The sequence below is a fragment of the Nuphar pumila genome, chromosome 10 (genome assembly GCF_984573655.1).
Source record: "Nuphar pumila chromosome 10, dmNupPumi1.hap1.1, whole genome shotgun sequence".
NCBI classification, from domain to species: Eukaryota; Viridiplantae; Streptophyta; class Magnoliopsida; order Nymphaeales; family Nymphaeaceae; genus Nuphar; species Nuphar pumila.
In genome coordinates, this window is record NC_143258.1 from 117,230,528 (window position 1) to 117,257,351 (window position 26,824).

The 26,824-nt window shown below is 40.2% G+C and overlaps 1 protein-coding gene across 8 annotated transcripts in view; it reads right to left on the minus strand.

Moving 5' to 3' along the window:
- The window catches only part of SDG25 (SET domain protein 25), an 81,808-nt gene that overhangs the window by 43,710 nt on the left and 11,274 nt on the right, over positions 1-26,824 (minus strand). For 6 of the 8 annotated variants that reach the window (XM_090019834.1, XM_090019833.1, XM_090019832.1 and 3 more), the window contains exons 5-12: positions 6,313-6,636; positions 5,863-6,207; positions 5,457-5,774; positions 4,828-5,148; positions 4,037-4,667; positions 3,516-3,934; positions 3,321-3,443; positions 3,078-3,158 (exon numbers count right to left, since the gene is read on the minus strand). In XM_090019834.1, coding sequence (XP_089875960.1) covers positions 3,078-3,158; positions 3,321-3,443; positions 3,516-3,934; positions 4,037-4,667; positions 4,828-5,148; positions 5,457-5,774; positions 5,863-6,207; positions 6,313-6,636 — 2,562 coding nt within the window. The remainder of the gene's footprint in view (positions 1-3,077; positions 3,159-3,320; positions 3,444-3,515; positions 3,935-4,036; positions 4,668-4,827; positions 5,149-5,456; positions 5,775-5,862; positions 6,208-6,312; positions 6,637-26,824) is intronic. The other 2 variants (XM_090019836.1, XM_090019835.1) reach the window with 2 other exon arrangements.

Consider the following 26,824-nt stretch of genomic DNA (forward strand, 5'->3'; position numbering starts at 1 on the left):
AAATCAAACCATTAGCACCAAGAACCAAGATTGTTAAATGTGATGAGGCCAAGCGAGGCGTTGAGCATGTTATGAAGTGAGGCGTTGAAGCGTAAGCTTCATGATCAGAATAATAAAATATATAATATTAATAAAATGTTTCTTTCTAAATTATTTATTATAACTAAATTAATCATATAACTATAACTTTTTTTTAAAGGCAAGCTGGGTTAGGCGGACCCCTATCAGATCCCATGTGGGGGATTTGATCCTGGGCCTTCGTCTTGACACTGAGCCCTCCATTGGTAATCGTATAACTATAATTGTTCTATATATTACAAATTATTATTTGAGTCCAATTCAATACAAAATTATAATATATAGTCTCTCTCTCATATGATTTGGAGCTTGACCCACCAAAGTGGTCAGATAGGTTTACTTGGTTTAGTCGTAGAACTTGGGTTCCATCCCATTGCGCCAAACCCTTTTGGGGCGGATCCTGGGTAGGTTGGGCCAGAGCAGATCAGGTGCAATGTGATTGCATACTTTTGTGTGTTGCTGCACCTGATCAGGTGAAACAGTATACTATAGCACTTGATCCTTCCTCTAAGTCGGGCATGGGGCCTAGTCTATCGGGCTCTAATGAGCATTGGTTCAAGTTCGGTCGGGTCAGTCAAATTTTCATCCCCAGAATAAGCCCATTGCATGGACTCACTGGTTGATACAGCGTGAAAAATCTTTTATCAGGAATTTCTCGTGGGGTGAAATTTTTTTGAGTAATTTAAAAACTTCTCAAAAAATATAAAAAGCTTATCAGCAAGCATAAATTTTAAAAAATATAAGTATATACAAATAACAATAAAATTGTATTTATATCGCCCTGCCGAATCGATCGAACACAGACGGCAGGGGGCGTCGCCCCTGCCGGCCTGCTGAAAAAGAAACGGAGACGAAGAAGACAAGGATGAAGAAGAAGAAGAGGACATCCATGGGGGAGAGGGGGGTTACGGATAGAGCAGAGGTGGCAAAAAGCGTTGCCCTTGCCAGCCGATCTTCCGAAAAAGCAGGGCGAACCAGAGAGAGACGGAGCAGAGAAGGGGGCAGCGCCCCTCCCCTGCGAGCCTAACACAGAGTGAGAGAGGGGGAGAGGTCACCTGAGAGGGATGGATGCGCAGGGTTCTTCGACGAGGGTCGTCGACGAGGTTGCCTGCGTCGATCCCGGCAAACAGAAGAAGGGGATGAAGGAGAGGAAGAACGAGAAGAAGAAGAAAAGACAACACAAGAAGAGGGGGTTACCTGCGAGGTGACCGGCGAGGGGGAGCCCAGGGACGGATGGGGTGTCGGGCGAGGGAGGTGGAAGCAGGGACCCGGGGAGATGCTCGTCGGATTGAGCCTACCGGCGAGACGGGGCTCCAACGAGGGCTCAAGGCAGGGTGGGCTCGAGAGTGAGGGGGTTCAGGCAAACAGGGAGAGAGAAAGGCAGCGGGGATTCGGAGGGTACCTAGGGGTTGCCCAGGGGTGTCCCCGGCGGCGGATTTTGGCAGGAAAGGGGTGGTCTACACAGATGCGTACGCTCTAAAGCGAAGAGTGTTTCGACTTGAGGCGTGCGCTTCACATGAGTGAAGCGTGCGTTTAAAGCCTGAAACGCCTCAATGCAACGCCTCAATACCTTGAGCGTGCGCTTCGCCTATGAGGCGTACGCTTCAGGTATTGAGACGTACGCCTCTCACAACACTGCCAAGAACCCTCCAATTTTTATCAATCCAAATATTCATGAATATGATGTGCTACAACAAGATAGAGAAGGGATTTCAAACTCTATTAGTGCTAAAATAGAGATAACCTAACAAAAGTCAAAAGCAAACAGTCCACAATAAGTCTTTGTGATAGGGTTGACTACTACAAATGGTTACCCATGGTTTGCAAAAATCAACTACTATCCATCTCAAAATAAAGAATACACAAGAGGGAGGAACAAAAGATCAAATTTTCTCTACATCAAAATAAAATTGGCAAAAGTGCTGACAAAACAACTTAGAATGACACACCCATCCAATATACCAATGAGAGAGAGAGAGAGAGAACTGGTGATAGTGTGACACTTCGGTAATTTTTAAGTTCCAGCCTCCATTTGTCCAACCCCAAACTGATATGCAAAGTTAGGGCCTTTATTGTGAGACGGAGAAGGGTATGCACGCTTTTGTAGAGAGATGGCGAAGGGCACAGGTAGTGTTTTAGGGTTGAGACTTAAGATGGCCCTGAGAAAAGGGAAGGGCACGTAATCTTTTGGCAAAAAGTTAAAATGGGCATTTCTAATAGCCATGTATACAAATCCACCTGCCGCTATTCCAAACCTTTTTATCAACAATCAGAGTTTAATACCCAATCAGGCTTCCACCCGATCATCGTTCCAGAAACCGTGCTAGAATTGTTTTGATACTAGTTCAGATCCAGTTGGACTTTACAGTATGACTGGTTTTTTCACTGGATCTGATAATTTTGATGGTTTTATTTCATATCTGACCAGTTTATGAATAATGTTCGTGAATTTATGGCCCATATCCACCCCAAACCTCATTGGTCGGGTTGGATATCCAAACCAGTTCCGGCCTCTTAAACCCTGAGCGCCTGCTAATTTTCTGAGATGTTATGGTCAACCTAGCTCAAAAGTAAGGTCGGTGGTGCTCCCATGTTTTAACTTTTTCCCTCTTGAAAAATTCATGAAAGCTTCAAAAGGTTTATATTTACAGTCAAAGCAGGTTCAAAGGCAGAAGGCAACCAGCAGCCAATGTTCATGCAGCTTAAGAGGCCTTTGTTTTGTAAGAAGCAACAACTTCCTACTGTCTCATGCACCCCTCCAATTAGTGCTTTAGAATAAAGCACTTGAACAAGCTTCCAATGTATATAAAATAATCTTCTGTTGGGAATGTAATATCTTGTTACTGCACATATTGGAATATTATAACCTATCTTTCAATTAATAGATTGGTCTGTTACCGATCATTATTAAGATAGGGAAACAATATTAAAAAAAACATATGGGACTGGGCGTCTCTAAGTAGAAGAAGTTTGGAGAGAATTGGAGGATATTTACTCACCACATAACCATCATCCAACCTAAAAAGATAACTGCTACCAATTCCCATTTTTTCATATAGTCGCTCACGTATGTCAGACACCTGCAAATTCCAAAATAATGCACACTTAAGCATTTGATGCAAAAAAGTACATGTAACGACTGTTTGAGAAGCAAAATACAAAACTACAAAGAAAAGAATCACAGAACTGGTTTAAAACATCCATAATCAAGAAGCAGAAAGATAATAGTTTGGTGGAGATACCCGAGGACGGATCAACTCTCCCACATACTCAATTACAAAATCCTCAGGCTCAATTGGCTCAAGAGCAAGCAATCCCCAATCATGAATCTTGCTTCTTTGAAAACGAAGTCGCTTTTTTCTAGCCTGAACACAAAGATTTAGCAAAAAACTCGAGAAAATGTTAAAGCAGCAAGCAAGGGCTTTAACAAGTGGTACCTTCAACTGTGTAATTCTGAGAAGTTCTGCACCCTCTGCAGCAGCAACCAGATTTCGAAGCTTAACCCTGTTAGTTCTTGCAGATAAGCCCTTGTTATTGGAGCACTGGTTTACATTAATTTCAAAACCAGATTTCTGAACTGGAGCAAAGTGCTTTGCCCCTCTTACACGGGCCCTTTCAGAAGGAGGGGCATTTCTTGACCATCTATGCCATTCCCAGCCATTGATGGAAGACCGTGCACAGCCATCAGACTGGGGGCATGAAATAGATTTTCTTACTTTATGTAATTTTGCCTTCTTTGCCAATAATTCTTGTTTCTTTTGACCAGGCAGGATAGGTAATTTTTTATCTTCTGATGAGAGAGAAGATGACACTTCTTTTACCAAACCCTTCTTTTGTGTGGATGATGATTTTATTGCTGAATTAAAGGCAAAAAGGTTTAAACAACATACGAGAATAGTTCAGTTTCACCAATAGACCAAATAAATATTAGGCAAAAGAAAATGTAATTAGGAATTACCACAAGTACCCTGCTGAGCAAGTTTTTTTCGTGATCTGATGCATTGATTGCCATGAACATCCTTTTTATTTGCAGCACTTTCTTCTAATGAAATCCCATTCACCTCTAAGCTCAATGATCTGGAACCCCTTGATTCCTCTTCAACAATAACACTGCATGGTTCATTATTCAAAGCGAGAGAACCAGAATTGGAAACAGCAACTTCTGAAATGGAGAGAGGTGTTGAAGAAACTGTCTTCTCCTGGAGATGAGTAGTCCTTTTCATTAAGCATGCATCATTCCTTCTCCTTTTCAGAGGAACAGTTACTGCAGAATTAACTTTATGTTTGACAACCTTCCTTTTTCGGACACCTAGACTCATACCATCCACTTCATTTAGCTCAGCACTTAGAACTTTTGGACTACAATCTCCCATTCTGTACATTGGTTCCAACTTCATTTTATCTGTAGGCATACCCTGCAATAGGGAACTCGGTTTTTTCTTTGCCAGTTTCTTCTTCCGAAAATATGTACTGGTTACTGCAGATGCTCCAGAAAAGCTCACCGCACTTTGAAATTGATGTGATTTTTGTATTTCTATAGGAGCAAAAGCATCAATACTTTCCCCTTTCTTATGAATGATAGATGGATCCTGGAACAAAAAGATATGCAGGCAGCATAAACAGAAATTTATTGAATGAGAAACCAGTTAAAAAACGCATACTTTCAAGCATTATATATATAGTTTCTCTGGAAGAATAAGCCAAGGTACACAGACATACGCTTCATGTTGAATATGGATAAAACCATACCTCAGTGTGTTCCCCAAAAATACCCTGTGACTTAAAGCCACTATTAGGAGTTTCATCATCAAGTATAGCTTTTTGTAGCTCTTTTACTGCATCATCATGCAATCTCTGACGGCACAACGCTAATGCAACATATATGTCCATCTTAGAGAAGTTCCCATATTGTTTCGTGGGGTGGAACTTAACTTTCTGAAGTGGAGTAACAGGTTTCAAGACCACCTCAAGTCCCGGGGGAGGAGGCTCATCAGCATCTCCATGTTCCAAATCATCAGCTACAGGCAGACTCATTTTTCCAAAGGCAGAAACAAAATGCGAACAGACACCCTGTTGGTTGAGAGCGGCAGATTTTAAGTTATCATTCAATGTTGGAAAAGTATTTGGTTGAACAACTAAAGGCAGATGTTTTCCATCAGACATGGCCCCAGTAGCAGAATAGTCCAGACAAGTACACAAAAAAACAGCCTTGGAAGAATTATCAACAATAGAATCCTAGAATGATAATATAATCCACCAATATTAATACTTATGATAGAGTAAGCACACCAACCTTCAAGCAACAAATACAAAGTTCAACTTTAATATCCAGTACTAGTGCAAAATGATGCTATATCAAAGTTCATAGAAGAGATTACCTCATTCACAGCCTTCAGGTTATCTGATAAGTTTATAGCGCTTGCCTTCACAAGACCAAGACAAATCTCATGAAAAGACTCCATAACAGATGAATGAAGTGCAGTTTCCAAATTTTCTTGAACATTTTTCATGCCCGTTTGGCATATGCCATGATCCAAGAAAGATTCTGTCATATAAGTTGGACAAACCAAGTGATGGGTAGGTCCAACTTCTGTGCTGAAATTTGAATGGCCTTGAAATGTTGCAGTGCCTGTACTTGGTTCAAGTCCTGGTGGACAGTCCAACGTACAGACAGAAGGCTGTGATTTATTGAAACCCTGTGAAACAAAGTAAAAAGAATAATCTGAACTCTGCAGTTAGATCAAATGAACAGCATAAACTTTCTCAAGACACAACAGAACATACAGGCAAAGTGGTAACCTTCATATCTATGCACTGTGACCTGCTACACATCAGACTGGATTGAAGAGAAGCCACAACAGTTGGCAAAACTGAGGGTCCTGACCAACGCTTTCTCTTCTGCCACCCACAAATATAATCATTAACAGGCTTAGAAAATACAGAATCCCAAAGCACTAGCTTGCATGCTTCAACATACACTTCTCGAGCTATTAGCAATATTCCAGGTAAATTATCCATACTCGTAGTGGATCTGATGGGCCCAGGAGATCCACTAGAGTGAGGAGTATTAGAAGTTACTTTGTCTGAATCTGCATATGTGGCAGCACTGGCTTTACCGACAAATTTGGGCTGCAAGCGATTTAATGAAATGGTTAGCACAGTATGATAAGCAACAAATGTTATGAAAAGCATAAAACACCAACAATTAGTGACACACTCTTGATTAGATTGTACCCTTTTGTTGCTAGTGCTAGAGATTTTAGCTTTCTGGTTTGAACTCTCTGGTCTTTTCTTTGTGAGATCCTTTTCAGAAAGAATAAATTCTTGGACAACAATATTGATTATCTCATCTAGCAACACACGCCGAGCAGCCTTCATAATTAATGCATGAAGTTGGGCAGAAATATCTTCAGAAACGGCAGCTAAGAAGTGCATAGATGAACTTGTCTCTTGAGAGAAGTCTTCTGGATCAAGATCACCGGCTGTTTTATCGGTACTCCATCTGCTAATTGCTGAAGCAAGACTCATTGGTCCAAACTGGCCACATATATGGTGGACCTTAAAAAGAAACAGAAAGAATTAAAAATTATTATGCAAATTCCACAGCTGCTGGACTTTAAAGGCTACAAACAAATATATAAATAAGGCCCACGGGCAAATTCTGTACAAGCAATTGTGTTTTGACCAAAACATAGTTCTAGCAAAGTCCAAACAAAAACAGATGGCAAGCCACCTTGACTGTGCACCCAATTTTTCTGTAAAGTCTAGTTCCAATATGCATGTTGCACAACCACAATTTACACCAAATCCCCTACATCCCATATGCAGGAACTCCGCTCCTTCCCCAAGACCAAGAAGTTCATGTTCCCATTTTCCCATGTTACATAATCACCACCAAGGATAATATTCAAATCAGGAACCATTGTTTCCAACAAATTTTAATAAATTTACATAAAGTGGAAGTGAATCTCTTTATTATTTGAGTCGTGTGAAGTTACTCATAGAATCTAAAATGAATCTGGTATGATCACATGTCATGGCCGACATGTACAATTCCAGGAGAGATTTGGATGCTAGCATAAAAGATGAAAAACTTCACACAAAAAAAATGTTTCAGCAGACCATTGTGCAGACTTGGATTTCGAAGAGAGACATGACCTAATTTATTGGAGTCTAATGATCTTCTCCCTCTTTCTTTCATTATTATTAACCAAGCAAAGAAGCTTGTCTTCTCATAATACCCACACTTAATGATTGTTGATCACCAGATCTGTTGGTCTGCTATATTCACCCCATGGTTGCCAGTTGAGGAAGCGGGAAGCGATACGGGAAGCGGGAGCGGGAAGCGAGGCACTTTCAAAATTTTAGGAAGCGGGGAAGCGTGGGACCACTTAGGAGCGATTCGGGAAGCGTCTCGGAAGCGACCTAGGAAGCGTCTCGGAAGCGACCTAGGAAGCGTCTCGGAAGCGAGGGGGAAGCGAAAAAAATAAAAATAAAAAATAAAAAATACAAAAAATTTGAAAAAACAGGGGAAGCGAGGGGGAAGCGTGGGGGAAGCGAGGGGGAAGCGTGGGGGGAAGCGTTGGGGAAGCGATGGGGAAGCGCGCTTCCCATTAAAGGGAAGCGCGTCCCCCATTAAAGGGAAACACGTCCCCCATTAAAGGGAAGCGCGCTTCCCAAAAAAGGGGGACGCTTCCCCCCACGCTTCGGAAGCGCGACGTTTCGCGCTTCCGAAGCGCGCTTCGGGGAAGCGCGCTTCCCCTTTTAGCTAGGCGCTTCCGGTAACTCTGATTCACCCAAGCTGATTATCTCCAGGATTTAGATTTTTGGATCTGACAGTACAATTCCCATACCACAAACTTCCAGAGATATTAGACTTACTGGAGTTGTTCAGATGTCATAAAAAATCATTTGTATTCAATTGGACCTTGCCAACTGTAATACCGGGAAGTACCTTAGCGAGCAATCCAGCAAGGCATCAGGAGGCGCTGTGCAAACTGCAAAGTCCCAGCACAAGCCCTACATATCAACCCTTCGGTTTGACCCTTCAACCCTCAAGTCTGCTGCCTAAGGAGGAGGAAAGACTGCTGAACCACACTTGGATGTAGGAAGTTCAGGCCGCAAGATGTCTTGTTGAGGTGAAAAAGAGAGGCCATATGACACCATCTATGAAAGCATGGTGCTTTCTAATTCCTTGTTACTTAAGAAATAGGTAACTACAGGAAATCCAGTTTTCACAGGAAACATGGGAAGCAAGACCGCATTTATGCTTTACATTGTAGAGCTATGTTGTAACTCGAGAAGAAATCTTGTCAACAAGTCATAATCTTTTTTGACACCAAGTCTGTTATTTTTCTTGTTGTTCAGTTTCACCCTTAAGCTCAAAAGAAAAATGAAACAAACAAAGAGGGAGCTTCCCTATGATTTCAGATGATAAATTCTTGTGTTAGTATATATTACTTCTTATCATCATACTCAACTCCCAAGGGAAATCAGATCCTAGAACACTCCAAAGAGTATAGATTTGTGAAACTCTCTAGATAGGAAAAAAAATAGAAAAACTTTATGTTAGTATCATACTCTTGTGGACATAAGCTTCGTAATCCTGCTGATAGCATACCAATAATTGTAAGCTACATAATGATAACACTGATCAGCTATGTTAATAGAGGAATCCTCAAGCACCGGCAACCTTCTTTTTCCCTCACTGCAGGACCCTTTGCAGATCTTAAAGGTATTTAAAATATTTTACTTGCCAGGTAAAATCAAGTCTATTTTTCTTCATCATTGGCAATGGTCTTGGTGAAATCATTGTTTTTACAACATTAAATAGAACATAAGCAAGGGATCCAAAATTCCAAGCTGCTGTAAAAAAAAGCATACCAAACAACATGAGGGTAGACCAGATATTTTCAAGAAAAGAAGGAAAAGGAACTTTCCTTAAAAAGCAGGATCTTCCCAGTACAAATTAGAAGCCCTCTAAAAGAATCAAAAGAATATGGCCAAATAACTCAAACCAGAAAAGATAAATATGTAAGGCACAGCCAATGCAATCATAGAAGGAAGGCATACGGAGAGATTCTAATGATTTGAGACCCGTTGAGCATGAAAATAGTCAACATTGTACAAACATTTAAAACTGGATCACCTCACAAAGGGTTCTATGATGGTTAGGAAAGATGACTTCTAAATGAACAGCACGAGAATGCTTTAGATAAAGTTCTTGTGCAGCTACCTAGGATTAGAAATGCCTCACAAATAATCAGTTGCAAGGAAAGTAATTCCTATACAAATATCTTGGCTAGCAGTTTTCAAAGGGCTTCTACATGCACCCCCTTGAGAGAATGTAGAAATGTGTGTGCAAAGAACTCTATTTTTGGAGGTCTAATACTTTTCTATGTCAGGTTGCTACACTCTTCTAAAGTGAAGTCCTAGTGACAAAGTGAGGAAATATTGAAAAGATGGGAAATATTTGGTGTGGAAGCTGAGCAAGTACGGAACTGATGGATGTAAATCTCAAAAGTAAATATTTTTCATTAAAGAGTGCGCACAAAAGTGGTGGATGAGCATCTCAAAAGAAGGAAGAAATATTTAGTAGGTATAGAATTAATGATTGGCCATGATTATGAAGAGAAAATTTAGAATGAAAAAACAACCTTAGTTATGAGACCGATCATGCAAAGCCAACATTTTCATGGAGTAGATTGCTGCAAAGGCAAGCCAAGCTCTAAAATCTGACTTTTTTAGACTAGTGGATTGATGAAGGAATACATCTACCAACTATGCCCTTTTCTTCTTTTCCTACCCTTGCCTCAGCCACCATCCTCTTCATGATTGGATTATCTATCGTTGTTGCCGTAGAATATTCCAAATCATGATCTAGCCTAATGCATACAATTAAGAACCCGTGCATCCACCAATGCCATAAAGTGTAGCAAAACAGGGATTAGCGTACAAGGAATGTTACAAATCAAAACTTGTTGTAGAGCGCTTCTTGAGTCATGGGCTGAGTGTACTCTCTATAAAAGCCATTTGGAACTGAAAGCTACTCCAACAGCATTAACTCCTTCCTTGGACCATCATGTGGTTGTGCAACATGTGTAAACTGTCCCAAGGAAATCAATACAGTTTCTCATCTTTTCAATCGAAGGGAATAAAACTTCTTCCTCTTAGTTTTTGGTCAGAATGCACTGATGACATGAATGAAGTTCTGGAAAATGCATGCCTAAGTTCTGTCAGATGCATGCCTGTGGGTCAAAAACAAGGAATAGGAGAAATGTTACCATGCAGCAAAAAATATAACTGGGTGTGGCAATGCAATCAGATAGGGCTGAGACTTAATTTTCCAAATCAAGGGAACAATTGAAAACAGAACGCCATTAGGGTTGTTCCCTTGTGACCTACTTTGTACAACTGTGCCTAGAGTCTGTTTTGCTTTGGTTGAGTCTTGATGACAAGTGTCGAGTCACTTGTAACTTTCTCGGACCACCCTTGCACTTTGGTTCGGGTTGATCAATACCCTTAAGGGTTAGCCCGTAGATCTGAATTGTAACAAGCCTGCGAGCAAAATTGTGAATGAATGCAAATGTGAAGAACTTTCTTTTGTTCACCCTCACTGTGACTGCTTCTGAGTGATTGCAATTTCTTTCCCCCTCTATTCTATCGTTTTTTGGCACTCTCAACTATCAAAGCTTTTGCAGCGACAAGTGAGCGACCGAAAGGCTTGCGGCGGTAAAGAAGGATCATCGGGCCGCACTGGCCTATTGAAGAAATAGGCCTGTAACAAGTGGTAGCAAAGCCCATTCTCGAGCTGGGAAAGGGACTCAGGAGTCGGTGTCGAGAGACGTGCCGACAAGTCGCGATTTGTGAGCAAGACATCGTGGCACCCCGATACAACTTGCGTAGCACCAAAGGAAAAGCAGTTGCCAAAGCCGAGGATATGGGTTCACCTTGGGGCCATGAGCAGATAGCCACGACCGTCAACAGACTGGTGGTTGATGTGACTTCACACGAAGAAACGATTTCACGCACAGTTGAGTCATTCAAAAGACTGGACGACGAGGTGACAAGCTTGCGATATCAGGTAAATTTGTTGATGAGACAGGTTACTTAGTTGATTACGACAGTGACCACCCTGCATACTGAAGTAGGAGAACTTCAGTTGAAAAATGGCACTCTGCAGCGAATAGTTATCCTCAATGGCGAAAATGGCGATGGGCCATCAAAGATAGATGTGCCGAGGCCAACTAAATCCAATGATTCCAGGGATAACAAGGCCATAGAAAACTTTCTGTTTCAGGTGATAGACTACTTGGATATTCGGAATGTATTGACCGAAGACCTCAAGGTAAAGGCAACAACAACTCTACTTAACGAAAATGTTATAGCTGTTAAAATGTACCTATTATATATATATATATACATATATATATATACTGTATATTACATCAATACCCGATAGGGGTATTTTTGTAATTTCATAGTTGTTTTAGAAAACAACTGTTTTTCTTTTTTTTTGAATAAATGTATTTTTTATTTTTTTAATTCTTTTTTGTTCTTTTTGAGGACCAAAAGGGGCTCCAGCCATAGAGTCGTTGGAGCCCCCAACGGTCACAAATGTGACCGTTGGGGGCTCCCAACGACTCTATGGGAGCCCCCTTTTGGCGCCCCTTTTGAGGCCCTTTGGGCCTCCCTTTTCCTCCTCTTCCTCTTGTATAAATAGGGGTGAACCCCTTGTGTATTTTTATCTTAGAGAGCTTCTCTCTCTTTTTAATAAGAGGCTTTGTATATTGTTGCCTTCTTAAAGGCTTGTGCTTGTATTGTCCCTTCGTGGACTTGTGATATTGTCTCTTTTATTCATTGTTGTATGTGCTTGTATGCACTCTTTATATTTCCGCAATATCTCATTACATGGTATCAGAGCCACTCGATTCTTGAAGGAAAGGTGTGGTTCGTGTATCTCATATTTAGTGGACATCTTCTCACTTCTTGGCAACATCATGGAGACAAAGATTGATCTTTCTTTCAAACTCAATGGAAAGAATTATATAATGTGGGCATCGGCAATGGAGAATAATCTCAAAGGAAAGAAGCTTTGGGGTTATGTCATGGGGACCGTTCCGGAACCTAAGCTTATGCTCACGAAGATGGAAGAAGATCAAGAAAAGGCTCTTGAGGGAGATGCTCGCCTCAAGGCCATTGAAAATCATCAAAAGGAAGTGGAAGATTGGGAAAGCAATCACGCAAAAATCCTTGCGTGGTTTATGAACAATGTGGAGCTTAAGGTATGTGGTAATATAGCTAAATTCCGTAGAGCCAATGAGGCTTGGTCCTTTATGAAGGGTATGTATACCCAAAAGGATCTTGCAAGAGCATATTTCTTGCAAGAAAAAATTAGAACTACCAAGCAAGGTGATTCTAGCATTCAAGACTACTATAGTGCCCTAAATCCACTATGGGATGAATTGGCTCTCCTGGAGCCAAAGTGGGTTTCTATGGAAGATATTGATTTAAGACAAAAACAAATGGAACAAGAGCGATTGTTTCAATTTCTTTTTGGGCAACGTCCCGAATTTGAGCAAGTGAGATCCTCACTTCTCCATAAATCTATTTTTCCTCCTATTGAGGATGCTATTGCCGAAATCACTCAAGAGGAGACAAGGCTTGGCATGAGTAAGCATGTTGATGAAGTTCTTGCTGTATCTAAACTGGGTAACAATGTTAGAACCTATAAGCCTCCTCATTTTGGGAAACAAGGGAACTACAATGGAGGAAGAAAAATGATTGTTTGTCATTATTGCAATGAGCCGGGTCACATTAGACCCGCTTGTCCAAAGCTTATTGGAACCTTCAAGCCTAAAGTGGCCTCTCTTGAAGAAACCACCAAAGAAGATGAAGACAAGAACAATGACATTAAAGAAACTCTTGGGCAAATATCTATGGCTCTCCAACAAATGCTAAAAGTTTCTTCCTCCACATCGGGTGTGGCTATTGCTTCAACATCATCACCCGGTACGTATTCTTGGATCCTTGATTCCGGAGCTTCTTTTCATATGACCCCTCATGAAAATGCACTTAGTGATGTTTGCACCAATTCAAAGGACTCTTGTGTCTCTACGGCCGATGGAACTTTTTTGAAAATTTCAAGTATTGGCTCTTTTAAAGATTCACAAAATTTTTGTGTTCCAAAAGTAAGAGTTGTTCCCAAATTAAATTTAAACCTATTTTCGGTTTCTCAAATTGCCGACCATGGATGTGAAATATCTTTCTCATCTAATGGTTGCTTTGTGCAGGATCTCCAGTCCGGGAAGCGGATTGAGCAAGGCCATAGAAAGGGAGACCTCTATTATATGGACCATCTTAATCTCCCTACAAACCTTTTTTATTCTTATGTCCAAGAAAAAAACATGGAAACTTGGCATAAAAGACTTGGTCATCCAAGTTATTCCAAAATGTATCTCTTTCCTTTCGGAAACAAATTTTGTAAGGAAAAAGAAATTAATTGCAAAGATTGCATTTTTGGAAAAATGAAGTCTATTCCATTTCCAACTAGAACTTTTCTCTCATCAAGGCCTTTTGAATTGGTGCATTCGGATGTTTGGGGGCCTTCTTCGGTTATGTCTAAAGGGGGCTATTCATATTATGTTACGTTTATTGATGACTTTACTCGGTATGTTTGGATTTATTTCCTTAGTCATAAGTCGGAAGTATTTACTTTCTTTAAAGATTTTCATAAAAAGGTTCAAAATCAATTTCAAAGTAACATATCTATTTTAAGATCTGATTCCGGTGGTGAATACTTATCTCACGAATTCCAAAACTATTTAAACCAAAATGGCATTTGCCATCAAAAATCATGTCCTAGGACTCCTCAACAAAATGGTCTAGCGGAAAGAAAACATAGGCACATTATAGAAACCGCTAGAACATTACTTGTGTCTAGAAATATTCCAAAGAAGTTTTGGGCCGAAGCCGTTCTTACCTCAACCTATCTAATCAATAGAATGCCCTCTTCTAAGTTAAAAAATGCTTCTCCCTATGAGAAACTCTTTAAATTTTCACCCGATTTTAATGTCTTCGTATTTTTGGTTGCAAATGTTTTGTCCTACTACATAAAAGGGATAAGTTATCTCCAAAAGCAATTGAATGTGTATTTTTCGGATATGGTGAAAATAAAAAAGGTATAGATGTTATGATTTTAAGAATGATAAACTATATGTTTCAAAAGATGTAACATTTCTAGAAGAAGAAAATGGTTTTGATAAAATAGAAGAGACAAATGAAATTGATTATATATTCTTATATGATCTTATTGATGACATACAAGAAGATTCTCTTGAAAACATAGATGATACTCATGAGGTATCCCCTCTTGACATAACACTCTCAAATGATAGTAATTCAAATACAAATGTTCATGATAGTGATGCCAATATAAATGTTTACTCAAGAAGAAATCAAGAAAAACCTATTAGTGCCCTCAAAAAATACTCTCAAATTTCTGAAACCACTGAGGAATCACAAGTTAGGCATTCTTCTAGAATAACAATACCCCCAAATAGGTTTGTATCCTATGATTCCTTAACTCCCAACTATCAAGCATGTTTGATAACTCTACATTCTTATTTTGAACCGGCTCACTATAATCAAGCTAAATCTATACCTCATTGGGTTGAAGCAATGCAAGTTGAACTAAATGCTTTAAAAAAGGCCAATACCTGGGAAATAGTTGATCTACCCTCACATAAAAAACCTATTGGTTGTCGCTGGGTCTTCAAAGTTAAAACTAAAAGTGATGGCTCTTTAGAACGATATAAAGCCAGATTAGTTGCTAAGGGATACTCCCAAGAATATGGCATTGATTACGAAGAAACATTCGCTCCCGTAGCTCGAATGACTAGTGTCAGAACCTTAATAGTTGTCGCATCAACCAAAAAATGGCCTATTTATCAACTTGACGTAAAAAATGTTTTTTTAAATGGAAGTTTAAGTGAAGAGGTTTATATGGATCCGCCACCCGGAATAAATATTAAGCAAGGTCAAACACTTCGGCTTTTAAAGGCATTATATGGTCTTAAACAAGCCCCTAAGGCTTGGTATGATCGTTTTAGTGATATCATGATAAAGTTAGGATTTCATTCTTGTTATACTGACAGTGCTCTTTTTGTTAAAAATGCAGGTTCTAGTATCATAATTTTGTTGCTTTATGTTGATGATATGATTATGACTGAGAATGATCAAAGTAGTATTATTAATGTTAAAAATATGTTGAAAGATAATTTTGATATGTCTGATTTAGGTTTTCTCAGATATTTTCTTGGAATTGAGGTTGCATATTCTCCTAGAGGATATATTTTGTCACAGATGAAGCTTGGTGCAGATATATGTTCTAAGTCTGGGATTTCTGATGATAAGAAGGTAGAGACTCCCGAGGTTATTAATGCCAAATTGCGGTTAGAGGATGGGGTTCTTTTGGAAGATCTCACACCTTACAGACAACTCATTGGGTCTCTTACCTATTTGACCATCACCAGACCAGATATCACTCATGTGGTTCACTCAGTGAGTCAATTTCAGCATGCTCCTACAACTGTGCATATGAGTGCGGTTCTCCGAATCATCTGCTACATTCGGAATACCATCAATAAAGGGCTATTTCTATCCTCCTCTTCTTCTTTGAATCTTCTTGCTTATACTGATGCAGATTGGGGAGGGAATCCCAATAATCGAGTCTCAACTACTGGTTTTTGTGTTTTCTTAGGGGACTCGTTGATTGTCTGGCGATGCAAGAAGCAGCAGAAAGTTTCACTATCATCCACTGAAGCTGAGTACCGGGCGATGACAACCACGACAATGGAACTTGTGTGGCTTCACAGTTTGCTTAAAGATATGGGAGTTGATATTACTGAAGCTTCAAAGCTATGTTGCGACAACAAGAGTGCCATCTATATTGCGAGCAATCATACTTTTCATGAACGTACAAAACATATCGAAATGGATTGCCACTATGGCCGTGACGAATTTTTACGAGGAACTATAGCTCTGCCATATGTCACTTCCGAATATCAGTTGGCGGACTTCTTCACTAAAGCTCTTCCAGCTCCTCGCTTCAAGTTTCTTCTTGGCAAACTTTCCGTCATTCCCCCATAAAGTTTGAGGGGGGTGTTAAAATGTACCTATTATATATATATATGATGTATATTACATCAATACCCGATAGGGGTATTTTTGTAATTTCACAGTTGTTTTAGAAAACAACTGTTTTTCTTTTTTTTTTTGAATAAATGTATTTTTTATTTTTTGTTTTTTTAATTCTTTTTTTTTTCTTTTTGAGGACCAAAAGGGGCTCCAGCCATAGAGTCGTTGGAGCCCCCAACGGTCACAAATGTGACCGTTGGGGGCTCCCAACGACTCTATGGGAGCCCCCTTTTGGCACCCCTTTTGAGGCCCTTTGGGCCTCCCTTTTCCTCCTCTTCCTCTTGTATAAATAGGGGTGAACCCCTTGTGTATTTTTATCTTAGAGAGATTCTCTCTCTTTTCAATAAGAGGCTTTGTATATTGTTGCCTTCTTAAAGGCTTGTGCTTGTATTGTCCCTTCGTGGACTTGTGATATTGTCTCTTTTATTCATTGTTGTATGTGCTTGTATGCACTCTTTATATTTCCGCAATATCTCATTACAATAGCATGGTGGAAACGAAAACGTAGCGACATGAAAATAAGACACTGCGTGATTGATACCTTTGAAGTCTTCAAAATTGAGCTATGAAACTACTTTATGCCAAAAAATGTACAATGTCAAGCTTATCGGATGGTGGCAGAACTCAAGCACACTAGAGCCTTGATAGATTACATTAGGACGTTCCAGAAGCTCATGTTAGACGTACCCAATATGCCGGATGAAGACAGACTCAGCTTGTTTATTATGAGACTACAACCTTGGGTACAATCCAAAGTGGGAAGAAGCAATCCTGAGACTTTGGAAGATGCGCATGTGACGGCTGAGCGACTAGTGAATACACAACGCAAGTCCTTCACTCCATCGACTAAGGCTGAGAAGAAGCCGGACCACAAAGGCAAGAAGGAAGATTGACGCAACAATAAAGGTGAGGCGTCGACCCAGCATCATTCTGACAAGAAGCAGAATTATAGAAAGCACAACAATAACGGCAACAAAGGATCGGTTGTAACTTATTGGTTCTATAGCGATTGACATATCGTCAGGCAATGTCCAAAGCGCTTCATGAGGGATGACAGGCAGGCCAATGCAGTGCAGGCAGAAAATAGTGACGCCAAGGTCATGCAACCAAGGATGAGAGCCATGCAGACAATAAATGCAGTTAGAAGCTGCATAGCCGAGAGCGTGTCGGTTAACAAAGAGCTCAGTATCTGGAAGTCATTGCAAATGAAAATTCTACTACGGCAATGGTAGACTCTGAGGCCACGCATAACTTCGTCTCGTGGGAAGAGGCGGAGTGATTGAGCTTGAAGCTTGAGCCAAAGCAAAGAACCATCAAGACGGTGAACTCTGAGGCCAAGTCAATCCTTGGTAAAGCAATGGATGTGGCTATACAAACGGGAACTTGGGCCAGCAAAGCCAACTTCTCAGTGGTGTCCCTAGACAACTACAAAATGATTTTGGGCATTGAGTTTCTTCGCAGCCAGAATGTGATGATGCGGTCGAAGTTCAACTCATTGACAATCATGGGGGCCAAACTTTTCATACATAGTGCAGTGCCTTACTCTTGAAAGCAAGTCTTCAATGTTATCTGCTATGCAACTGAAGAAAGATGTCAAGCGGGGAGATCAGACATCCCTAGTCGTCGTGTGCACCAAAGCAGGGAATGTGGAAAGAGCAGTGTCGTCGACCCTTGCCCCAAGATTGGCTGAGTTTCGGAGAGTGATATCCCTGGAACTGTCAAAGCGTCTACCGCCGAGACGCGAGGTCGACCACAAGTTAGAGTTGACCCCTAGAGCAAAGCCCCCTGCTATGGTCCCTTATCGCATGGGGTCGGCTGAATTGAAGGAGTTGCGCAGGCAGCTGGACAAGAAGATCAACTACTTGTGCGAAGTAAAAAAGTATTTGGTGCAGTGGGAGAAGACAGTCAAGCCGACGTAGGAGCCAACATTCCGGATGAAGAGCAACTATCAAACCGAAGTCAGGGCCTACCACGAAGCAGATGGCACCAAAGGCGACGCATGATTTGAAAGGGGGAGCATGTTCCCCTGTAACCTACTACTTTGTACAGTTGTGTTTAGAGTCTGTTTTGTTTTGGTTGAGTCTTGATGTCAAGTGTCGAGTCACTTGTAACTTTCTTCAGGCCACCCTTGCACTTTGGTTCATATTGATCAATATCCTGAAGGGTTAGCCCGTAGATCTGAACAGTAACGAGCCTGCAGGCAAAATTGTGAATGGATGCAAATGCAAAGAACTTTCTTTTAGTCACCCTGATTGCTTCTAAGTGATTGCAATTTCTCTCCCTCTCTATTCTATCGCTTTCTTGCACTCTCAACTATCAAAGTTTCCGTAGTGGAAAGTAAGCGATCGGAAGGCTTGCGGTGGTAAGGAAGGATTGTCGTGCCGCACTGGCCTATTGAAGAAATATGCCCATGACAAGGGCAGAGGCTCATATAAATATGTAATTGAGTGACAACAGAAAATCATGCTAATGAAAAGAAACTAAAGAGGTCTTCCCCCTCGAATTTGAGAAAGATCTCTCTCTCTCTCATACCATAGCCAGCACCTAGGGTGCAGGTCCCTTCACCCATCCATGCCCCCTTCCCCTACACATTTGGAGCTCAGTCATTGGTGCGGTGGGTTGCACAAATAGGTAGCCAGCCACCTGCAGCCATTGTTGACCCTTCACCATTGTCTTCCCCTCTCAGCCTTATCTCACCCCTTGTGACAGCAGCCCTTCTCATCCGATTATTGGCCGCCTCCTCCTCACATCACCACCTCCCACAATCACTGCATACATCCCCAGGCAGAGTATTGGCCAATCCACGGCCCTCTCCTCCCTGCCAATCTGCTGCAGCAGGTTAATTCCTGCACACACAGACCATTTGTGGCCTAACCGCACCACTTCATTCACCCGGCAGACCTCAGCACAAACAGGGCAGCACATAAGCCCCATCAAGTGCGTGAATCTCATTGCCGTCAGCATCCTGCATATTAGAATGTGAAATATGGATTGGATATGGATCCGATATCGGATCCATATCCATCCATGAGTTTTACTTCAGTTGTATTATATTGTAACTTGTGTTACTTATAAGGGGCAATTTTGTCCCTGTAAATTATAATTGTAACCCTATACTAATAAAGGCACGAGTGCAGCAACTGAAGAGAAACAGGCTGCCGACTTCTTAAGAAAGGTTCTCTCTCTCTCTCCCTCTCTCTCTCTCTCTCTCACGTGTTTTCACATGGTATCAGAGCACGCTGTATACCTGGGTGAAAAAGGATCTTCTTCCTCAGCAACGTGAACTACCAAATCTGTTCACGTGCACTAGCCAAGACTGCTGCAGCAAAAGCCGAGTTTTCAGAACTCGTGAATCTGCCTTCCTCAGCAACGTGAACCAGTTCACGTAAATCAGCAAAAGTCGAGTTTTCAGAACTCGTAAATCTGCCTTCCTCAGCAACGTAAATCAGGTTCCCATATTTTTTTTATTATTCCTTTCTGTAGGCATCCACTTCTTGATTTGTTTGTTCCCTTCACTCACAAAGAGGCTGAGTTCTTCTTATTTGTCGTGATTTCACCGTAATTCATTTTTTTTCTTATTCCTAATTCATTTTTCTTATTCCTCGTGGTTTCACCGTGATTTGGTTTCACCCTCTTTTCTTATTGTTCTCCTTAATCCTGTTATTTCACACAGCAACTGCTGTAGTTGTTTTTATTCCCCTTAATCCACACACAGCAACTGCTGTAATCTCTCTTATTTTTTTTTAAATTCACACACAGCATCTGCACTTCTTTTTCTTAATTCACACAGCCACTGCAGGTCCCTACTTCTTCTTCATTCATTCACAGCTGGTTACTTCTTCTTCTTCATTCATTCACAATTTACACAAGAAGGCTGAATTCGTTTCTTCTGGTACCTATTTCCGTCATAAGCTGCGTCACTCCATTCTTTGTTTTCAGCCACATCTCTGTCATAAGCCTACAAATGGATTCTTCAGGCAGTTCTAGTCTTTCCTCCAACTTCCTGGGGCAACTGGTTTCGGAAAAACTGAATACAAATAACTATCTGACTTGGAAAAGGCAGATTACCCCTTTTATTCGCAGTCAAGATCTTTCAGGCCACTTGGATGGCTCCACTCAAATACCTCCGGAATTTGTCACCACCGAAGAAAAGGGAGATGGAGCAATGTCAAGCACCACCCGCAATCCTATATTTACTGCTTGGATGAAACGTGATCAGGCTCTCGTCGCATATATCACTTCCACACTGTCGCAAGAAGTTTTGGTTTCTATCCCTGATGATTGCACATCTAAAGTATTGTGGGAAACTTTAGCTCAAACCTACTCTCAGATATCGGAGGCTAAGGTACTATTTCTCAAGCGTGAATTTCAGCTTTTAAAGAAGGGAGCAATGACCATTATGTATACCAGGAGATCTAGAGAGCAAACGAATGTACCTACTGAAGAACACATTGCGTTGTCTAATGACAGAGAAGCACCAAGAAGATCAGGCAGGATAAAGCATCCTATTGAAAAATGGGTTAGTTATGACAACTTTTCTATGGACTTTCAGATCTTTCTATCCCAGATTGAAAAACACGATGAACCACTTGGTTTTCATCAAGCTATCCAATCCAACAAATGGATTGAAGCGATGAATGAGGAGATCGAGGCACTCCATGAATGTCGAACATGGGAGATAGTTGGCCGTCCTCCAGATAAAAATGTTGTTGGTTCCAAATGGGTTTATAAAATTAAATATAAACCGGATGGTAGCATTGAACGGTACAAGGCGCGTCTTGTGGCCAAGGGTTTCACTCAAGAATATGGTCAGGATTATGATGAGACATTCAGCCCAGTGGTGAGAATGGGAACTATTCGCATTATACTTGGCCTGACAATTGAACATTTCCTCAGTCAGCTTGATGTTAAGAATGCATTCCTTCATGGGGACTTAAAAGAAGAAGTCTATATGGAGCAACCTCAAGGTTATGCAGAGGGAAGCCCAAAAGAATATGTATGCAAGTTAACCAGAGCTTTGTATGGATTGAAGCAAGCTTCTAGGTCATGGTTTGAAAGTTTTTCCTTAGAAATCCATAAACATGGTTTCTTTCGTTCCCAACTTGATCATTCTCTGTTCATATATAGGAACGGTACCACTGTGGTTTTCTTACTCATATATGTTGATGATATTGTTATCACTGGTAATGCTCCAGACCACATTCAGCGAATTAAAGTTCTATTGAGTATGCGGTTCAAAATGAAAGACCTTGGGGAGCTGAGATATTTTCTTGGAGTAGAGGTAGATAGACAAGGTGATAAAATGTCATTAACTCAACATAAATACACTCTTGATCTTCTGGCTAAAGCAGGAATGACAGATTGTAAACCTCTACCCACACCCAGTGTTGTTAACCAAAGGCTCAGTATTTGTGATGGTGAGTTATATCCTGATGCAGTCAAGTATCGGAGTTTAGTAGGTATGTTACAATACCTTACCTTCACTAGACCAGACATTGTGTATTCTGTCAATCAAGTATCTCAATTCATGCATGAACCAAAGACTGGTCACATGGATGCTGTCAAACGCATCCTTCGCTATCTCAAAGGAACGGTGGGTGATGGACTCGCATACACTCAGTCTTCATGGAAATCCCCAAAACGTGACATACTTGCTTATACAGATGCAGACTGGGCAGGGGATCTAGATGAGAGAAGGTCTGTTTCAGGATACTGTGTTTTCATTGGGAGAAATCTTGTCTCATGGAGTAGCAGAAAACAGAAGGCTGTGGCAAGATCTAGCACAGAGGCAGAGTATAGATCTATGGCAGCTACCACAGCAGAAGTGACCTGGATTAGGCATCTTCTTACAGAGATGGGAGAGGATATCTCAAATTCGACCCTTATGTGTGATAATAGAAGTGCTATACAAATTGCATTCAATCCTGTTCATTACAGTCGGACTAAACATATTGAAATCGATCAACATTTCATCAGACAAAAGATAGCCGACAAAGAGATTGAATCAGTTTATGTGCCTTCAGAAGATCAAGTTGCTGATATGTTTACAAAAGGTCTCACAAGTCATCGCTTCTGGTATCTGAAGAACAAGTTGCACATGGTTCAACCCCATGCACAACTTGAGGGAGGGTATTAGAATGTGAAATATGGATTGGATATGGATCCGATATCGGTTCCATATCCATCCACGAGTTTTACTTCAGCTGTATTATATTGTAACTTGTGTTACTTATAAGGGGCAATTTTGTCCCTGTAAATTATAATTGTAACCCTATACTAATAAAGGCACGAGTGCAGCAACTGAAGAGAAACAGGCTGCCGACTTCTTAAGAAAGGTTCTCTCTCTCTCTCTCACGTGTTTTCACACTGCAGTGCCCGTGTTCGTGGCATTCACCTTTGCCTAGGGATCACTGCAACCCCACGCACGCACTAGTAGTACCTTCACCAAGAGCACAAGCTGAAAGCACCCCACTGGCCTGCATTTTTGCTGGGTGCCGCAGCACCTGAACAGCCATTACCCTCGTGTATGCTAGCTACCAGAATTGTGAGTGGTAACAGGAATACAAGGTGGAAGGTTTGGCATTGGTTGGGCTACATGGCTGGACCAGAATGACTAGCACTTAAATGGCAAATCATCTAATTTCCTAGCTCCTAGATCTATGTTACATGAAGACTGATATGAGTCAATGATGGACATTGGCATGAAGTGTCAAATACATTCAAGTTTGAAAAACTAGATATGTGGACATAAGCATGTGTGTGTGAGCACATGCATGTGCGTGTGAACATCCGTACATGTGTCACATTTGTGTGTGTGTGCATGTGTAAAGGGTGTAAAAAAAGGACTAAGGATTATGCTTACTTTATGGTCAAAAGGAGAGGAAAGGGAGATAATAAAAGACGCAGCAAGAGAGAGTAGAAAGAGGTGATACCAAAGAGAAAGAAGGAAGTTTGCTAATTTTCAACGGAGAATTGAGCAAACCCTTGTCATGACATATAGAGATATTTGAAAGCAAGCAAATGAGAGAGAGAGAGAGAAAACAGTAGAAAATAAAAAAGTTTATATGATAAAAATTACAAAATATGCAATTTGAAAAATCCTTAGAAATCATTAAGTGCTCTTAGAAAAATAGAATTCAAAATGTTATTTGGTACTAGAGGCCACTACCATTCACGCTATAGCCAATACTTGAGAAAACAAAAGGCAGTTTATATTTATAAAATATTAAATACTTCTTTATTTTTGAAGTGTATTACACCATATATGGAGTGTGCAACACTTGATGTGCCATGTGCATGTATGGAGAGAAGCCAAATGTTTAAACTCAGGCTTTTTCCTCTTGTGTTTTCTCTACTTTTCTCAATGATTGTTCAACCGTCAACACCCCTCACTGATCCTAGTTCTTTTCTGTTGTTTTAGTGAGATTTCTTTAGCTTCAGTTAAGAAGAAAAAGTAAGTTTTAGTTGTCCACCACTTTGCAGTTGGGTGGAAAATATTTCAGTTTTACTTGCCTACTGCCTTGCAGTTGGGCAGAAAAATTGAAGTACCACTACAACCTCTTGTCAAAAACAACTTAAATATGATCCTCAGAAATGTTCCTCATTTGGAGATTTAAATTTCCATCAACTAAGAATGGAATCCAATATATCACTAGAATGCACCAACTCATAATCCATCTTTAACCAATGATTATATGATTCATCCTATGATGATTGTATCTAATGAGCAATGATACTCCACCGACCATGAAATAATAGTTGCTGGGGTAAAACTCAATGAGTAGATAAAGCAATGTGTTGGATGCCAATAAAAAAAGCAGGAAAGGAATACATACTAACTTAGTTGTCGAAGGCGCTAGGCGGAGCCTAGGCGGTGAGCCTCAAAAAAAGCTAAGCGAGGCCTATGTGGGGCCTAGGCGGTACCCCAAATAAAAAAATTAAAAAAAATAAACTATTAAAATTAATAACAAACATGTATACAACATAAAATCAATCAACAATAAGCAATACACAAATAATATGTTGTTGAACACTGTAAAGCAATTATATTACATAAAAATAGTCAAATAGATAACTCATACGCTTATAGATTATATATGAATTGAGTACACAGATATGTATATATATTATAAACACATAATATTGTAAATTTATAATATATGTTAATATATATAATTATATAAAATTATACAGAAAACATATATATGTGTGTGCAACTGCACATCAGACCGAGAGACTACCTCGGCTAGGCCACCTAGGAGGCGCCTAAGCTCCGCCCTTGACAACTAAGCGAAGGAGTGAAAGGAAGAGGAAGAAGAAAAAAAATGAAAAACAAAAAAAGAAAAAAAAAGAGAGAATAAAGAAAGAAAGCTTTTGGGGCGAGAGGAAGAAGAAAAAGGGAAAAAAAGAAGAAAAGAAACAAAAAATAAATAAAAAAACATGACAACTGTGTCCCTACGGCTTAGGCATGGACAGCCTAGGCAGCCTAAGTAAAAAAATAAGGCCCTACCACCTAGACCCATAAGCCTAGGCGCAGCTTTTGTCAACTAAGCATACTAACAGCTAGCAAACCTAATAATGCATGTGTATAGCAGAAAAATGACTCCACATTTACAAGTGAAGAACCAATACATGAGAACAGATGATGCTTCCAAGTTTGAAACTTCCTTTCCAAGGTCAGGAAGAAAAAAAAAACTTAGGTTTCAACCCAGATGAAATAAAACAAACCAAAACAACCACAAGAAGAAACCAAACCAAAAATAAGCATCTGAGAGTCTCTGGGTGTTTGGGGATAAACCAATTCTCGAATGCACAATTCGGTTCATATTCAGAAATTTATACATAAACCATGAACATAAACAGAGTTCATTGGCAATATCAAAGCTCAGTTGTTTCTCAACTCCCTATGGTCCACCATGTTGTGAAGAACTACCAATGCCATATCAATGACCATTTATTTTCCCTGCTCTAAATCCATGCTCCCAGCAAACATTTGTGGTTATTTGTAATGTTGAAAGATGCATCCTATCTGCCTGAACATTCTATGCAAACCAAGGTTGCCAAACTAGGAAGCGGAAGCAGGAAACGATACGGGAAGCGGAAGCAAGAAGCGAGGCATTTTGAAATTTATAGGAAGCAGAAAGTGAAGTATCAATTTGAAAGTGAAATATAAATAAAAAATAAAGCAATATGGTATCTGAATAGGAATCGTACAAGAATCAAATAAAACCTAAAATAAAATTGATTATTCTTATATTTTATGATTTTTCAGTAAAAGAGTTAAATTTTTGTTAAAATCTAACAATGATGGTTACCAATTTAGAGAAAGTACATGGGAAGTGAGTAAATGCATGAGAAAAAATACATGAAAAACATGAAAATAAACATGAGAAAAGCATATAGGAAACATATACCATGTGTGTGGGAATGCTAAAAGAAGAATGAGGGAATCGAGATTCCCATGAAGTTTCAGAAGCGAAGAGTATCGCGCTTCCGAAGCGAGTTTCCGGGAAGCGCACTTTCTACCTACCTAAGAAGCTTCCGGTAACTCTGATGCAAACAGTTCACAGAAAAAGGGACAACAGGAAAAAATGATTACATCACCTGAGTAATACTTGCTTATAATAATGAAAGCACTCTTCGAATATATGAGATGCTTTACAAGTGCATTATTTCTGCGAGTGAGTATTCCATAGCCAAATACTGTACCCAGACCAAATCAATATTTTTCTTCTTCTCACCTGTACACCAGTGAAGAGACATGGGCACAAGATATTTCTCATGCTTAATTACAGACTGTTAGTTGTCATAGACTCATAGGCGCTAGGCAGAGCCTAGGCGGTGAGCCCCTAAAAAGGCCTAGGCAGCCTAGGCGATACCCCAAATAAAAAAATAAAAAAAACATAAAAAATATAATAAGAAACATATATACAACATAAAATCAAACAACAATAAGCAATAGACAAATAATATGCCGTTGAACACTGTAAAGCAATTATATTACATAACCTTAACCAGCTCAAACAAATTAACAATAAATTAACAATTGAATAAACAAACCATACAACTAACAATATGAATGAACAATACAAAAAAGTTAAAATAATGTATACAAAAAAATTAACAACAACAATAGACATAATACAAGCAATAGACAAATAACATGTCTTCTCCTTCTCCTCCTCGAAGAAGAAAACAAATTATATGCCTTCAAAAAAAAAGCCTAGGCTCTGAAAAAGCCTAGGCAGTTGCAGCCTAGGCGGTAATATGGGGCCCCACCGCCCAAACCTTGTCGCCCAGGCGGTGGGGCTGCGCTTAGGCACCGTCTTTGACAACTAAGGTATGTTCCATCATGTGAATCAACCGAGAGGCTGAATATAGCTAATGATCACATTGCACCTTGAACATCAAGGTCTCCAACACCACAGCACTGGTTTTTCTTTTGGTGTCCGAGGATGTGTGTGTGTGTGTGTGTGTGTGTGCATGTAAGAAAATGTGCAAACACTAACCGTAACAGAATTCCCAAACAACCAGGCAAACCTTGCATTAA